General features: G+C 50.2%; 1 protein-coding gene across 3 annotated transcripts in view; it reads left to right on the top strand.

Moving 5' to 3' along the window:
- The window catches only part of LOC140428579 (protein CBFA2T2-like), a 181,102-nt gene that overhangs the window by 34,912 nt on the left and 128,975 nt on the right, over window positions 1-17,215 (top strand). For 2 of the 3 annotated variants that reach the window (XM_072515213.1, XM_072515211.1), the window contains exon 2: window positions 992-1,072. The exons of the other annotated variant lie outside the window; for it this stretch is intronic. In XM_072515213.1, coding sequence (XP_072371314.1) covers window positions 992-1,072 — 81 coding nt within the window. The remainder of the gene's footprint in view (window positions 1-991; window positions 1,073-17,215) is intronic. 3 annotated transcript variants of the gene reach the window in all.

Raw genomic sequence — 17,215 nt, 5'->3', positions numbered from 1 at the left:
ACAGTCGGTGACCCAAGCCGGGAATCGAACCTGGGACCCTGGAGGCTGCGAGGCTAACCACTACGCCACCGTGCCGCCCAAGCCCCCGGTTGTGTCCGCCGTCCCACCCAGTGACCACCAGCTAGACGAGAGCCTAGGAAGTGTGGTAGAGCGAGAAAGGAAGGACTTAGATGGCCCGAAATGCTTAACAGTTCATAAAGGTGCATTTTGTTCTTTTGGAAGTGTTGCAGTGTAGCAAACGCAGCCTCCAGATTTGTACACAGGAAGATCCTACAAAGAGCAGCGTGGCAATGACTGGATAATCTGCTTTCTGGTGCTGTTTGTCGAGGGTTTTAAAACAGCCCACAGGGCGCAGGGAAGAACACATCTGCTCCTGTTCAAAATAGTGTCATGGGATCTTTTACGAGAGGGCATACAGGGGCCTCGGTTTAACATATCATCTCAGCGCTGCACTGGAGTGACAGGCTAGGTTAAGTGGTCGGGTCTCTGGAGTGGGACCACGAACCCACAACCTCCTGCCTCAGAGGCGCCCACTGAGACATGATTGATACCGGAGTAGCAGACTTCCCAAAGCCAGATAGAATGAACCCAGGGGAACAGTATTTTTTTCAATTCATTTGTGGGATGTTGGCATTCCCAAGTGCCACTGGGAACTCTTGCTGCGGGGAAAGAGAGGCGGGGAGAGAAGTCTTACTCCCAACAACCCGAGTTTCAGTACAAGCCCAGAAGCGACAGAGTAATGAAACTCGATGCGCAACCCTCTTTACTCCCTGTGCACTGTTCTGTAGTCTTTCAAGCGGAGTTCCTGGTGGTTTCATTGCAGTCGGAGTCAAATAGCCCTGGAGCAGAGGAGGAGGGAAGGAAAGGTTGAACTCTGAGATTCCTTTCCTGCTCATTGTTGATGTGTTGAGTATGAAAGGCAGACCGTGACATGTCCTGTCTGTTTGTGACAGCCCCGTCAAAGCAGCTCTTTGTTATTATTCCACCACAGAAAGAGGGAAGGTAAAAACAGCAGTCGGGATGAACCAGGTGTTGACGCTCAGCTGTGCAGCTGTGACATCTGCAGAAACAGGTGTGTAAATCCTTGGTGCTACTGGGAAAAAACTGCTTTGAGCTTCTAGAGAGAGAGAGAGAGCACCTTTGAAATCGTCAGCAACCCTGGCAGGTGTGTGTGATGCTGAGGTAAAGGTACATCTGAACAGGCCATCCATGTCAAAGAAAATACATATTCTTTGTAATTAAACGGTCATCAGTAATATAGAACATAGAACATACAGTGCAGAATGAAATGAAATGAATGGAAATCGCTTATTGTCACAAGTAGGCTTCAAATGAAGTTACTGTGGAAAAGCCCCTAGTCGCCACATTCCGGCGCCTGTTCGGGGAGGCTGGTGCGGGAAGGAGGCCATTCGGCCCATCGAGTCTGCATCGGCCCACTTAAGCCCTCACTTCCACCCTATCCCCGTAACCCAATAACCCCTCCTAACCTTTTTTGGCCACTAAGGGCAATTTAGTATGGCCAGTCCACCTAACCTGCACGTCTTTGGACTGTGGGAGGAAACCGGAGCACCCGGAGGAAACCCATGCAGACACGGGGAGAATGTGCAGGCTCCACACAGACAGTGGCCCAGCGGGGAATCGAACCTGGGACCCTGGTGCTGTGAAGCCACCGTGCTATCCACTTGTGCTACCGTGCTGCCCATCTTACGGCAATATCTGCAATCTTGCCCTTCCCTTCCCCATCCCGCTACGCTATAAGTAGATAACCCTGATGGTTAATGGTGTTGCAGGATTGTACGTTGTTGGGGCAGCACGATGGCACAGTGGGTTAGCACTGCGGCCTCACGGCGCTGAGGTCCCAGGTTCGATCCTGGCTCTGGGTCACTGTCCGTGTGGAGTTTGCACATTCTCCCCGTGTTTGCGTGGGTTTCGCCCCCACAACCCAAAAGATATGCAAGCTAGGTGGATTGAACATGCTAAATTGCCCTTTAATTGAAAAAAAAAAGAATTGGGTACTCTAAATTTAAAAAAAAGGATTGGAGATTGTTTGTTGCAACTATTACAATGGGGGGGGGGGGGAGAGCGAATAGAAACCAAAAATTCTGGAAATTCACAGGTCAGGCAGTGCGTGACTCATTGGAAGTGATTGGGCCCAGTTGTGATGCCTCTTCTGGCCGAATAGCCTGCCAATACCTCACCAACCGGGCTCCCGACCAAAAGGCCAGCCACTTGGGAAGGCGAGCCCCAACTGAGTGGTAGCAGCAGGAAAGATAGATTGTACATTTCAAACAGCATCTTTCACAACCTCGACACTTTACAGTCAATGAAGCATTTTCTGAAGGTTAGTCACGGTTGTACAGCACGGTAGCATTGTGGATAGCACAATTGCTTCACAGCTCCAGGGTCCCAGGTTCAATTCCGGCTTGGGTCACTGTCTGTGCGGAGTCTGCACATCCTCCCCGTGTCTGCGTGGGTTTCCTCCGGGTGCTCCGGTTTCCTCCAACAGTCCAAAGATGCGCAGGTTAGGTGGATTGGCCATGATAAATTGCCCTTGGTGTCCAAAATTGCCCTTAGTGTTGGGTGGGGTTACTGGGATAGGGTGGAGGTGTTGACCTTGGGTAGGTTGCTCTTTCCAAGAGCCAGTGCAGACTCGATTGGCCGAATGGCCTCCTGCTGCACTGTAAATTCTATGACAATCTATGATAATGTGGGAAACCTGACAGCCAATTCACGCACAGCACGCTCTCACCAGTAACACCTTTTAACAATCCTCAATAAGTACGTAATTCATGATAGCAGGTTTAAAATCTATTGGATGAAAAGAGAAAAAGCATCACAAAAATACTTGTCACGCGAGATATCCGATGTCGCCCATACGGATGCAAGGCTCGCACACAAATAACTTGTAGGTTTTCTGTGCACAGTTTCTCTCTGCCATCATAGAAAAATAAAAACAAAGCATTTCATTTATATAGCGCCTTTTCCAACCTCGGGACAGCCTAAATTGCTTTACACCCAATGAAATACTGTTGTAATGTGGGAAAAGTGGCAGTCAATTTCTGCACAGTGAGACCCCACAAACAGCAATGTAGCAACGACCAAATTGATTTATTTTATTTGGCAGTCGCGTTTCCTTGTTTGTCTTGGTTAACCTAGGCTGCTGTCTGTGGAAGCTATGTCTGTCTTGCCACTGCTTGTACATGCCCATCTACTCTGCCTGTAGCTGCGGCTGCTGGTAGCTACAACTACCAGAAAACCTGCTGTCACCGTGTGTCACACTCATCTATCTTGCGTCATCCTCACACATCCACTGTCCCTCGCCTGCAATTGCTCTGTGATGTCCATCATCCAATTACCCCCAGCACCCCTCCATCTGCTGCCCTCCACTTTGCTCTCGAGAAAGGATCTCCCGTAGCTTTTCAAATGACAGAAATACTGACCTATTCTTATCCGGAAGTCACTTTTTGGAGTTCTTTTGCTCTTGTGTTGTCAGGCACCTCTCACATGGTATTATGGTCCGCATATGGAATTTTTAGCATATGTCTTAGCATCCACATTTCAAAGGCCTTGATTTTCTTACACAGATCTTTACACATTGGGCAGGATTCTGAGCAACAGGAGGCAGCCATCTGGGTTGGATTTGTTTATTGTCACGTGTACCGAGGTACAGTGAAAAGTATTTTTCTGCCAGCAGCTCAAACAGATCATTAAGTACATGAAAATAAAAGAAAAGAAAATACATAATAGGGCAACACAAGGTACACAATGTAAATACATAGACACTGGCATCGGGTGAAGCAGCCAGGAGTGTAGTATTAATCAGGTCAGTCCATAAGAGGGCCTTTTAGGAGTCTGGTGACAGTGGGGAAGAAGCTGTTTTTGAGTCTGTTTGTGCGTGTTCTCAGACTTTTTTATCTCCTGCCCGATGGAAGAAGTTGGCAGAGTGAGTAAGCCGGGTGGGAGGGGTCTTTGATTATGATGCCCGCTTTCCCCAGGCAGCGGGAGGTGTAGATGGAGTCAATGGATGGGAGGCAGGTTCGTGTGATGGACTAGGCGGTGTTCACGACTCTCTGAAGTTTCTTGCGGACTTGGTGTGGTGAACGCAGCATAGTAACCATTCACCACTGTACTACATTGTATCACGCTGTTGCCCATGTGGGCTCCACCTATGGACCATTGTACTGTACTACACTGATTGTATCATGTTGGTGCCCTTGTGGGCTCTGCCCCTGGCTCTGCCCCCTTGAGGGGAGGTATAAAGAGCAGCTGCCCTGTAGGCGGCTCTCATTGCAGAGCAGTCGCAGGCAGTAGTTGATTAAAGCCTCTATTCACTTCTATTCTCTGTCTCGAGTGAATTGATGGTCGGATCATTTGGGCCGAGCAGTTGCCATACCAGGCTGTGATGCAGCCAGATAGGATGCTTTCTATTGTGCATTCTTCTGACTTTGGCATTGCATCGACCATTTTCTGTATTCATTTGCCTACCAACGTATATTATTTCTTCCCCATGAGGCAGGAGCACTTCTTGATTCCACTTAGATTATATCACAGGGCGGGGTATGGGCGGCACGGTAGCACAGTGGTTAGCACTGTTGCTTCACAGCTCCAGTGTCCCAGGTTCGATTCCCGGCTTGGCTCACTGTCTGTGCGGAGTCTGCTGAGCAGTGGACACAGAAAACCAGTTCCCCACATTCATAGGCGTCAGATGTGACTCAGTGGGCACGGCTCTCAGCTCTGCACCACTTGAGCTTCAAACTCCGGGCTGACACCGCGCGTGCAGCCCCGAGGCAGGCTCATCCGAGAGACAGCACCTCCCGACAGTGCAGCACCGCGTCGGAGCATCGGCCTAGATTCGGTGCTGAATCTGAACCGTCAAAAACGCTCGAGGAAGCTGAATGGCTGGAAGGGATGAAAACATTTGCATTTTTCCAATACCTTTCACAATCTCAGGATGTCCCAAAGCTCTTTCCAGCCAACAAAGTACTTTTGTTGTGGGATCACGACAGGAATGTAAATTGTAACTGTGGTGCTGCATTGCAGCAACCTAAGATCAAACCTCAGTGTCCTCGCTGTAGGTGTCCAGCATCGAAGGGCTCCCCGTCAGGCCACACAAGAACAGGAAGGAGACATTTCTTTTGTGTACAAAAAAGGATAAAGTATTTGGTGCACATTACATGCAGCAAAGAGTCAGCCGCAAATTTAAGGCACCAATTCATTTTCGGCAACCCTGCTGATATTGAAGTGTTTGAATTTCACTCCTGTGATTTACAGCTCCTCGGAATCCGGCAGCTGGGAAACACCATAATTCACCAATGTATTCCCCATTGTCTCCCATTTCATAAACATATCGCTTGGTCTGCTTATCTAAGAAAGGATATAGCTGTGCCAAATGAAAACTTTCAAAGCAAGTCAGCACAGATCTTGAAGCTCTTCATCCCATGTGTCCTGGGATGTGCAGGATAGGTGGATTGGCCGTGCTAAATTGCCTCTGACTGTGCAGGTTTGGTTACGGGGATAGAGCGGGGTGGATGGGGGGTGTGGACCTGGGTGGGGTGCTCCTTCGGAAGGTCAGTGCAGACTCGATGGGCCGAACGGCCTCCTTCTGCACGGTTGGGGTTCTCTGAATTACGTCCGTTCAAAGGGATTGAGCAAACTGTTGGCTTGCCGAATTGTGCTTGCACCCCAATGGTGCAGCTCAGCCTCGGTTCAGTAGTAGCGCTGCCTGCTTTCGAGCCAGAAACCTGAGGATTCTGGCCTCCCTCCCCCGGGACCAGGGAACCAAAGGCCGGGCTGACACTTCAGTGCAGTACTGAGGGTGTGCTGCACAGTTGGATGCGGTGGATGTTAATCCATCTGCCCTCATTGGCGAAGAAGAGCAGGAGAGTCCTCCGTATCCTCACCATTATTTACCTCACTGTGGTACCCTCAATAACGTCGCTTAGAGTAGAAACGGTAAAGAAGGCTTTAATAAACTAAGAACTAGACTGGTGCCGAGACGTGTGCTGACAGCTACGCCGCCCACAAGGCGGCCCCTTATATACGGCTCCCAGATGGGCGGAGCCGGAGGTGGAGTTCCCCAGGGTTCCAAGCCCGGTCTTAAAGGGGACATCACCTTACATGATGACAAGGGTACAGTGTGACAGTAACCGTTCATCACACTCACAGATTAACAGATTAACTGACATTGCTGTACGAGAGACTGTGAAAATTGGCTGCTGTGTGTCCTATATCACACCAACAACTTGTATTTGTAGAACACTGTTAATGTAATAGAATATTCCAAGGCTTTTCACAGGAGCATTTAAGCTACATTTGAAACCAAGCCCCATGGAGGTAATATTAGAACAGGTGGTCAAAAGCTGAGGCAGAGAACCCTTGGCCATGTCATTAAGGGAGTCTAGGAAATGGAGGGGGGTGGTCCGAGGGGGTGAAGAACATCGAGTGTCACTCTATGCAGACGACCTGTTGCTGTATGTGGCGGATCCAGTGGAGGGGATGGTGGAGGTCATGCAGACTCTAAGGGAGTTTGGGGATTTTTTCGGGCTATAAGCTTACTGTAGGGAAGAGTGAGCTCGTTGTAGTACAGGCAGGAGACCAGGAAAGGGGGATAGACGATCTACAGCTGAGGAGGGCGGACAGGAGCTTTCGGTACTTGGGGATCCAAATAGCTAGGAGTTGGGGGGCCCTACATAAACTTAATCTGACGAGGCTGGTGGAGCAGATGGAGGAGGACTTCAAACGATGGGACATGGTGCCGCTCTCGCTAGCGGGTAGAGTGCAGTCGGTCAAAATTGTGGTCCTCCCGAGGTTTCTTTTTGTGTTCCAGTGCCTTCCAATTGTAATCACCAAGGCCTTTTTTAAGAGGGTAGGCAGGAGTATGATGGGTTTTGTGTGGGCGAATAAGACCCCGAGAGTAAGGAGAGGGTTTCTGGAGCACAGTAGGGACCGAGGAGGGTTGGCGCTGCCGAATCTGGGTGGCTACTACTGGGCAGCAAATGTGGCGATGATCCGTAAGTGGGTGATGGAGGGAGAGGGGGCGGCATGGAAGAGGTTGGAGATGGCGTCCTGCAAAGGAACGAGCTTGGGGGCGCTGGTGACGGCACCGCTGCCGCTCTCGCCGACAAGGTACACCACGAGTTCGGTGGTGGCGGCAACGCTAAAGATCTGGGGCCAGTGGAGACAGCACAGGGGTGAGATGGGAGCCTCGGTGTGGTCCCCGATCAGGGGTAACCATCGGTTCGTCCCAGGGAGGATGGACGGGGCTGGCATCGAGCTGGCATCGAGCAGGGATTAGAAGAATGGGGGACCTGTTCATTGATGGGATGTTTGCGAGCCTAGGGGCACTGGAGGAGAAGTTTGGGCTACCCCCGGGAAATGCTTTCAGATACATGCAGGTGAGGGCGTTTGTGAGGCGACAGGTGAGGGAATTCCCGCTGCTCCCGGCACAGGAAATTCAAGACAGGGTGATCTCGGGTGTATGGGTCGGAGAGGGCAAGGTGTCGGCGATATACCAGGAGATGAAAGAAGAGGGGGAGGCATTGGTAGAGGAGCTGAAGGGTAAATGGGAGGAGGAGCTGGGGGAGGAGATTGAGGAGGGGCTATGGGCTGATGCCCTAAGTAGGGTTAATTCCTCTTCTTCGTGTGCCAGGCTTAGCCTGATACAGTTTAGGGTGGTTCATAGAGCGCATATGACGGGGGCGAGGCTGAGTAGGTTCTTTGGGGTGGAGGAAAGATGTGGGAGGTGCTCAGGAAGCCCAGCAAACCATGTCCATATGTTTTGGTCATGCCCGGCACTGGAGGGGTTCTGGAGGGGAGTGGCGGGAACAATATCTAAGGTGGTGAAAGTCCGGGTCAAGCCAAGCTGGGGGCTAGCAATATTCGGAGTAGTGGACGAGCCGGGAGTGCAGGAGGCGAGAGAGGCCGGCATTCTGGCCTTTGCGTCCCTAGTAGCCCGGCGAAGGATCTTGTTAATGTGGAAGGAGGCGAAGCCCCCCAGTGTGGAAGCTTGAATAAATGATATGGCTGGGTTTATCAAGTTGGAGAGGATTAAGTTCGCCTTGAGAGGGTCTGCGCAGGGGTTCTACAGGCAGTGGCAACCGTTCCTAGACCATCTCGCGGAGCGTTAGACGAAAGTCGGTCAGCAGCAGCAGAAACCCAGGGGGGGAGGGAGGGGGAAGGGGGGTCTGATTGGGGGGTATTTGAGCAAGAAATACATGAAGGATCTGGAAAACTGACATGTACGGGAGGAATCCAATGTACAAAGTTCTGTAACATATCGTTTTACCATGTTTATGTCTTGCTATGTGCGTTTTCTTTCTATTTGTCACGGGGGCGGGGCGTTGTTTGTAAGGGTGAAAAATTGTGTTAAAAATCTTAATAAATATATATTTTTTAAAAAAGCTGAGGCAGAGACCCTTACGGAGGGAATGCCAGAAGCTTCGGACCCAGGCAGCTGGAGGTCCGGCCGGCAGCGGTGAATTGAATCCTGTAGGTGACACTCGAGAGGGACCGGAATTAGGAGTGTGGATATCTTGGAGGGTCGTGGGGCTGGAGGAACTCGCAGAGTTCCGGAGGAGTGGAGAAGGCAAGGACAGATTTTAAAACAAGGATGAGAATTTTAAAATCGAGGCGTTAAAGCGACAAGAGGGTAGAATGTCGGAGGCCAGACAGGAGTGCTTTAGAATTGTGAAGTGGAAAGGAAACACAAGCGTGTGTGAGGGTCTCGGCAGCAGATGGGCCAAGGCGGGGGCACAATCAGGCGACGTTACCGAGATGGGAATAGGTGGTCTTTGTGACAACACGGATCTGAGAATAGAAGCTCATCACAGGACCAGATGGACACCAAGGTTACAAAGATAGGGATGGAGTTGGTTGATTGGGAATGGAGTTTGACGCAGATGTGGAAGATAATGGACGGGATTCGCTCCCCCCACCCTGCCTGCGGCAGGTTTTCTGTCAGTGGAGGCTGCTCGCCATTGGCTACCGGTGATATCCATAGAGTCCTGACATTGCAGAAGGAGGCCATTCGGCGCATCGAGTCTGCACCAATTCCCTGAAAGAGCACCAACCCATTCCCACATACCGCCCTATCACCTTAATCCCGTAGCCCCACCTAACCTGGACATGTTTGGACACTCAGGGGCATGGCCAATCCACCTAACCTGGACATCTTTGGACACTCAGGGGCATGGCCATTCCACCTAACCTGGACATCTTTGGACACTCAGGGGCATGGCCATTCCACCTAACCTGGACATCTTTGGACACTCAGGGGCATGGCCAATCCACCTAACCTGGACATCTTTGAACTGTGGGAGCAAACCGGAGCACCCGGAGGAAATCCACGCAGACACGGGGAGAACGGCAGACTCCGCACAGACCGTCACCCCAGGCCGGAATTGAACCCGGGTCCCTGGCGCTGTGAGGCAGCAGTGCTCTAAAAAAATTTTTTTAATTAAACATTTTCCAATTAAGGGGCAATTCAACATGGCCAATCCACCTTTATTTTTATTTATTTGCGGGATGTGGGCGTCGCTGGTTAGGGCAGCATTTATTGCCCATCCCTAGTTGCCCTTCAGAAGGTGGTAGTGAGTTGCCTTCTTGAACCGCTGCAATCCTTCAGGCGTAGGTACACCCGCTGTGCTGACAGGGAGGGAATTCCAGGATTTTGCCCCAGTGACAGTGAAGAAACGGCGATATATTTCAAAGTCAGGGTGGTGAGTGTCTTGGAGGGGAACCTCCAGGTGGTGGGGTTCCCAGGTATCTGCTGCTCTTGTTCTTCTAGATAGTAGTGGTCGTGGGTTTGGAAGATGTTGTCTGGGGAACCTTAGTGAGTTACTGCAGTGCATCTTGTAAATGGTACACACGGCTGCCACTGTTCGTCGGTGATGGAGGGGTTGAATGTTTGTGGAAGGAGGAGCAATCAAGCGGGCTGCTTTGTCCTGGATGGTGTCAAGCTTCTTGAAGTGTTGTTGGAGCTGCACTCATCCAGGCAAGTGGGGAGTATTCCATTACACTCCTGACTTGTGCCTTGTAGATGGTGCACAGGCTTTGAGGGAGTCAAGAGGTGAGTTACTTACCGTAGGATTCCTAATCTTTGACCTGCCCTGGTTGCTACAGTATTAATATGGCTAGTCCAGTTCAGTTTCTGATCAACGGTAACCCCCAGGATGGTGATTGTGGGGGATTCAGCTATGGTAATGCCATTGAATGTCAGGGGGCGATGGTTAGATCCTCTCTTGTAGGAGATGGTCATTGCCTGGCACTTGTGTTGGGTGAATGTAATTTGCCACTTGTCAGCCCAATCCAGGGTATTGTCCAGATCTTGCTGCATTTGGACATGGACCTACTCTGCACATCTTTGGGTTGTGGGGGTGGAATCCACGCAGCCACGGGGAGATGGCAGCAGAGCTAATCACTGTGCTCCCGTGCCGCCCGCATCTTCCAGTCCTGCGCAGGCCGCATCAACAGGGAAGCCACCGTGGGGCGTTGCCTTCAGCAGGACCGGGAAGATCCCACTGGCAGGAAAGACCGGAAAATCCCGGACAACGACTTTGGTCCTCCCAATATTCAATTGGAGGAAATTTCTGCTCATCTAGAACAACAAGTTTCTACATTTTAAAAGTATTTCATTGGCTATTAAACACACATCCTGAGGTTGTGAAAGGCGCTATACAAATGCAAGTTCTTTCTTACAGAATTATCCCTTTTCCAAAATATATCAGTGCCCACTCCAAGCAGCCCCTTTGATCCATCTGCTCGACTTGTTGACCACAGCATTTCTGAAACCACGATTTGTAATTGCCAGCAGCTCAAGCATAGTAATTCCAGATGGCTTTTTGCTTTAAAATAAATATTTAACATACACCACGTGGAAAAGTCGGCAGTGAGTGTAAAAATAAAGACATGCATTTATATAGCACCTTTCAAAACCTCAGGATGCCCCTCAGTTCTTTCCAGCCAGTGAAGTACTTTGGAAATGTAGTCGCTGGCGGGATGTAGGAAACGCAACAGTCGATTTGTACACAGTAAGATCCCACAAACAGCAACGTGACATCGAGCAGATCGTCTGTATTTTGAGATTCTGTTTGTGGGGTGGTAGCGGCCAGGACACCGGGGAGAGCTGCATGGAATCTTCCGCCTCCACCAGAGAGGGCAGACGGAGCCTTGGTTTAACGTCTGATCCAACAGGCAGCACCATAGACATTGCAGCACTCCCTCGGAACTGCATTTCGGGAGTGACAGCTTAGATTTGTTGTGGGACTTGAAATCACAGCTTCCTGCCTCAGAGGCAAGAGCGCTCCCCAGCCAGTCACGGCTCACACTGAAGAGCTGACTGAACAAAATAATGGTCTATTGAGCCTGCGTATGGTGCCACCATTGAGGTTAGACGCAGCTTCTGATGTGACACGCTGCTGCCACTTGCTCCACTGCTGACACCTATGAGTTCCCACAGTGACTGGTAGGTGTCAGTGTTGGCTCCATTGGTAGCACTCGCGATCTGAGGCCTAGAGTTCAAGCCCCCATCCAGTGACCTCAGCACATGGTCTCGGCAGACACTCCAGGGCAGCATTGAGGGAGTGCTGCTCTGTCAGAGATGTCTCATTCAGACAAGGTATTCATCTGAGGCTCTGTCTGTCCCCACTTGGGTGGAGCGAAAGATCCAATGGCGCTCTGTCGAAGAAAAACGGGACGTTCTCCCTCATGTCTTGACAATATTTATCGTCTGACACCACATTTTGAAAAGAGATATGATTTGATCAAATATCGCATTGCTCTTTGTGGGCTCTTGCTGTGCACATATTGGGCGGGATTTTCCGGTCGCCGACGCCATAATCGCGTTCGACGGTCGGCCAGAGAATCCCCGTTTCTGAGGAAATCGGGGGCGGCGGCGTTTCGCGATGCTCCGACGGTGTCGGTCGCGTGTGTAACTTTTTTTCCGGGAACTCGGCGTGGCGGCTGCGGACTCAGTCCAGCGCTGCCACTGTTGGGGGGGGGGGGGAGCCGATCCGCGGGCGGGGGGCCTGTGGCTGGGGCTAGGGGCACTGCTGGGGGCTGGCCCGGGGCTTGCGCGCCGGCCAAAGAGGGGAGCACTATTTTGCAGGCCAGATCCGTGCGTGGCCGCGCCATGTTGCACAGCGCGGCCGAGCGCATGCGTGGCCACAGAGCCGGCAATTCTTCGGCCATATCGACAGCGAGAGCCAGGTGCTGTAGGCTGCCTGCCTGCTAGCCCCCACCAAACGGAAGGTCGGTGTGCGTTTTGCGCCAAATTCCCGGTCGTAAAACGCCACCGTTCCCACGCCGGTCGGTCTGGACATAGCCTGAGAATCGGAGAATCTATGGTCTGTTGCATTTCTTGTTTACATAAGTAACTCCACCTCATCATAATAGTAATTGGCTGGAAAAGGCTTTGGGATGCCCTGAAGTTGCGAAATGCTCTGCATAAGAATGCAAGTCTCCTTTTATTTCCCATTCCCAACACAGGAAGTAAGGTAGCCTCCGAAGACAATCCTTAGAACCTGACCAAATGTCAGTGTTGGCCCACTTTTTTAGGGGAGTTGCGAAGAGCGTAGTCTAAAGGATGCTTTTAGCGTGAAGGAAGAATCAGCGAGTGTTCAGGTCCTGGAACAGATTTCAATACAGCCTGGGAGAGTGGGCGGGGAGGCTGGGGGCGGGGGGGGGGGGGGTGTCGACACTGGTGAAACACTAATAGCTCCCAGCAGTGCTGGGAAGCCAGACTTTGCGGAGCCAAGGGCTAAGTTATTGGAATGTCGAAGCTTGCTCCGTGCCTTCCTCTCTTCCTGCCTGCCAGCCATTTGTTCTCCAAGTGATGGTTTCATCAGAGGGCTGGTGGCCAAGACTGAAGGAATGGGGTGGGTGGGGGGAGGTTTGTGTGTACATAAATCTCTTTAAATTACTGCATCAGAAGGAGGGAGATCGCACTAGAATTCTAAACTGGAGGGATGGGAAAGAGATTAAGGAAACCCACATTTCCTGGATCACGGGAGCTTGGAAAACAAAACTAAAGTTGGCAAAATAAAGTGAAGACTGCAAGGAAAACATGTCAGTCTCCTCAGTTTCTGCCACGAACGATGATCCAGATTGATTTTTGTAGCTCCTCGCTGTTGTATCCGAAGTCAGTTCCCCATTTTGAGAAACTCTTGGAAGTCTGGCCTTGTTACTGTGTTGGTAATCCAGAGTCAGGATTTCAGCACTAAATTCAAGGCTGACAGTCCAGTGCAGTGCTGAGGGAGTGCTGCACTGTCTTTCAGGTGATGTGTTAAACTTGAGGCCCCATGTGTCGGCATGGGTGGGTGTAAGGGTCCCATGGTGCTACTTTGAAGAGGGGCAGGGGTGGTGACTCCCCGGAGTCCAGGCTAATATTTGTCCCTCAATCAACATCACAAAAACAAATTATCTGGTCATTTTCACCGGGATTCCCACGGCAGGACTTGGCCCCGTGGAAACTTTGGGCTGCCAGCCACAAATCCATTGTCAATTCCCGTAACAGCCTCCCCGAACAGGCGCCGGAATGTGGCGACTAGGGGCTTTTCACAGTAACTTCATTTGAAGCCTACTTATGACAATAAGCGATTTTCATTTTCATTTTTACCTTGGCCAGGGCCGGAAAATCCCAGCCATTGTTTGTGGGAGCTTGCTGTGCACCTATTGATTGCCAAATTTCCTAGATTACAACAATGATTACATTTCAAAACAAAAGTACTTGATTGGCTGTGACAAGTCCGAGATGAACGCAAGTCCTTCTTTTCTCCCCCAAAATGTATTTCCGTTGTGTTTGGCTTGCTCATTTGTCAGTGTGGCACCTTTTATATTTTTTGTGAGCATGTATTAACTTAAAGGGGACCAAGTTGTGAGTTGCCTGTGTGGCTCCTTCCAGTTTGCAGCACAGCCGCGCGGGTGTGCAGTGTGCAGCTGCGCGGGTGTGCAGTGCTCAGTGAACATTGCCTTGGGCTGATAATTGACGGGTTGTAAATTCAAATCTTTGCACATTTAAATTCAGTTAATTAAATAAATCTGAAATTACAATCTAGCATCGGTCATGGTGACCATGAGGCAATCGGATTGGCCGAAAGCCTGTATCGCTCGTTAATGCCCTGTCGGGAAAGAAATCTATTGCCCTAACTTGGTCTGCACTCTATGTGACTCCACTCCCACAGTAAAGTGACTGTCTCTGAACTGCCTCTGAAATGGCCGAGTAAGCCATGCAGCTGTGTCGAACTGCGACAAAAAAGTACAATCAGAACAAAATTGAATGGATGGAAGATGGGTGCTTTGCGGTGAGTAACGCCCCTCCTGACTCCCCAAAACCTGACCACAGGGCACAAATCGGGAGGGTGATGGCAAACGCTGCACTGGCCTGGTTGAGTGCAGCTCCAGTGACACGCAGGAAGTTCAACATTGTCCGGGACAAAGCAGCCTGTTTGACTGACCTTACCCAAACCTCTTTTGTCCAGAAACGGATGGACCTGAGGCTTAATGTGCACAGATCTTTGGTGGCAAGACATATTGAGAGAGTCGTTAGCTAAACATGTGGGATCTTGGGCTTTGTAAATAATAATAAAAATTAATCTTTATTATTGTCACAATCAAGCTTACATTAACACCACAATGAAGTTACTGACATCCACCATCTTGGCATTCACTCCCTCCACCAGGGTAACACAGTGACAGCAGTGTGTGCCAGCTATGGGAAGCTGCAACTCAGCAAGGCTCCTTCAACAGCGCTTTGGAAACTTGCGATCCCGACTGCCTGGAAGGTCATGGGCAGCAAATACAGGGGAACACAACCACCTGCAAGTTCCCCTCCGAGCCACTCACCATCCTGACCTGGAACTATATCGCCATTCCTTCACTGTCACTGGGTCAAAATCCTTGGAACTCCCTCCCTAACTGCACAACGGATGTACTTTCACCTCAGGGACTGAAACTGGTCGAGATGACAGCTCACGACCAACGCAACCATGCCAAAGGCAAATTGGGATGGACAATAACTGCCAGCCCTGCCAGTGAGCCAATGAATAAACAACAAAAAACGCCGGCAAACGGGTTTTCAATGCTCTGAAATATCAATGGCTTGATTCACTTTGTTCCGTAACTCACTTGTCCCATTTCATCGGATGCATTATGGGAGCGTGACAGAGACTAAATAGCACAGTTCTAAAGACTGCCCAGAAACGAAGGGACCTGAGGCTTAATGTCCACAGATCTTTGGTGGCAAGATATATTGAGAGAGTCGTTAGCTAAACATGTGGAATGTTGGGCTTTATAAATAATAATAATAAATAATCTTTATTATTGTCACAAGTAGGCTTACATTAACACCGCAATGAAGTTACTGTGAAAATCTCCTAGTCGCCACATTCTGGCACCTATTCGGGTACACTGAGGGAGAATTCAGAATGGCCAATTCACCTAACAAGCACGTCTTTGGGGTCGGAGGAAAACGGAGCACCCGGAGGAATCCCACGCAGTAGCGTGGAGAACGTGCAGACTCCGCACAGACAGTGACCCAAGCCGGGAATTGACCCCAGGTCCCTGGCGCTGTGAAGCAACAGTGCTAACCACTGTGCTACGTTGCCGCTCGAGGCCAGAGTACAAAAGCAGGGAATTTGGGCTGACAACCACAGCTAATGTATTGTGTGCAGTTCTGATCGCAACAATTGAGGATGGATGTGAAGGTCATGGAGAGGGTGCAGAAGGGATTCACCAGAACGGTTCCAGGCAGATGTGATTTTAGCTGCAAGGTCAGGTTGGAGAAGCTATGGTTGTTCTACCTTTGGAGTGAAGGAGATTGAGAGGAGATCTCATAGAAGAATGCAAGATTATGTTTGTTGGCTGTGGGTTGAATATAGTTTTGTTTTGGCAACTTTCAAGGATGGTAGGAGTTTCTTGTATGCAGAATTGAAGAGGTTGAGAGTGGCTCGCAGACCTGATGGAGGGTGGGCACCAACACTGCCGTCATCTGCAAACTGTCAACTATGCATATCTGCGAAGGTCGGTTTAATTTTGGCACGGATGTGACTGAGATAAAAGAATTTTCCATCGAAACCGTATTTAATACTGACACCAGGGAGCAGTTGATCTTTGATGAGGTAAATCACCATTGTTCAGGCAGAACTTCTACAAAATCTACTTTGATGGACTGGCCATGGTGTCCCGATGGCCAAAAACTAGCTCCCCCGCTTCCATCCATTTGGAATGGGCATCCACCAAGATTAGGAACATAGAACCTAGAAATGGACCAGCAAAGTCTACATCAGGATGGCTGAAGTGGGGAGGTTTTGGTTCTCTTGGTAGAAAGTACACAATTGTTTTAGCATTACCACAATATCCGTGCCGAGCTCAAGGAACCAAACTAAGCTCCTTGCGAGCATCTTCATTTTGGGACCCCAGGGTGGTCGTTCTGCAGTCCCATTAAGATTGGGCACCGCCCTTGGTGGGGAACAATTACCCGGGCACCCCCCACAATTATTCCGTCCTCGACACTCACTTCTTCCTTCTTGGATCAGTAAGGCTTCATGTCGTCAGAGGGCTGTCCTCGGAACCGCGCATTCAGGATCATGTGTCTCAGTTTGGCCAAAATAGGGTCAATTTGTGTCCAAGGCTTGACTTACTTTGCCGATACCAGTAAGGTCTCTAAGAAATTTAAAGTCATGGTGACCTAACGCCGGCAAGGGAACCAGACTTGTGGGCAGAGGAAGATGACTCAGAGCATCAGTGTTGGCTATTGGTGCTCTGGGGCAAAGCTCTAGGGAGTATTTGTAAGCTGGCAGTAACAGGACCCAACGTTGCGTCCGGGTCAAGGCAAAAGGAGAGATTGCTCTATCATCCCTAAAGAGGCCTGGTAAATTCTTGTGGTCTGTCACTATCACAAATTGACGGTTGTAGACATACTGGTGACATTTTGTTACACCGAAGATAACCACCTTGACCTCCTTCTCAATTTGTGAGTAGCGATGCCCTGTGTTCGCAAGGGTACTGGGCGTGGAGGCTATGGGCTGTTCTGTGCCGTCTTCCCAATGATGCAAGAGTACCTCCCAACTCCAGAGGGAGAGGCATCACATGTCAGAATGGGCGCCTTCCTGGAATCGTAATGGGCTAGTATGTTAGATGACAATAGCTGCCAGTTTACTTTCTCAAAGGCCAAAACCTGCGGCGCCTGCCGTGACCATTTCAACAGCAGATGTAAGGGTGA

The sequence above is a fragment of the Scyliorhinus torazame genome, chromosome 8, assembly GCF_047496885.1.
Source record: "Scyliorhinus torazame isolate Kashiwa2021f chromosome 8, sScyTor2.1, whole genome shotgun sequence".
Classification (NCBI taxonomy): domain Eukaryota; kingdom Metazoa; phylum Chordata; class Chondrichthyes; order Carcharhiniformes; family Scyliorhinidae; genus Scyliorhinus; species Scyliorhinus torazame.
This window is presented reverse-complemented; position numbering and strand designations above follow the sequence as displayed.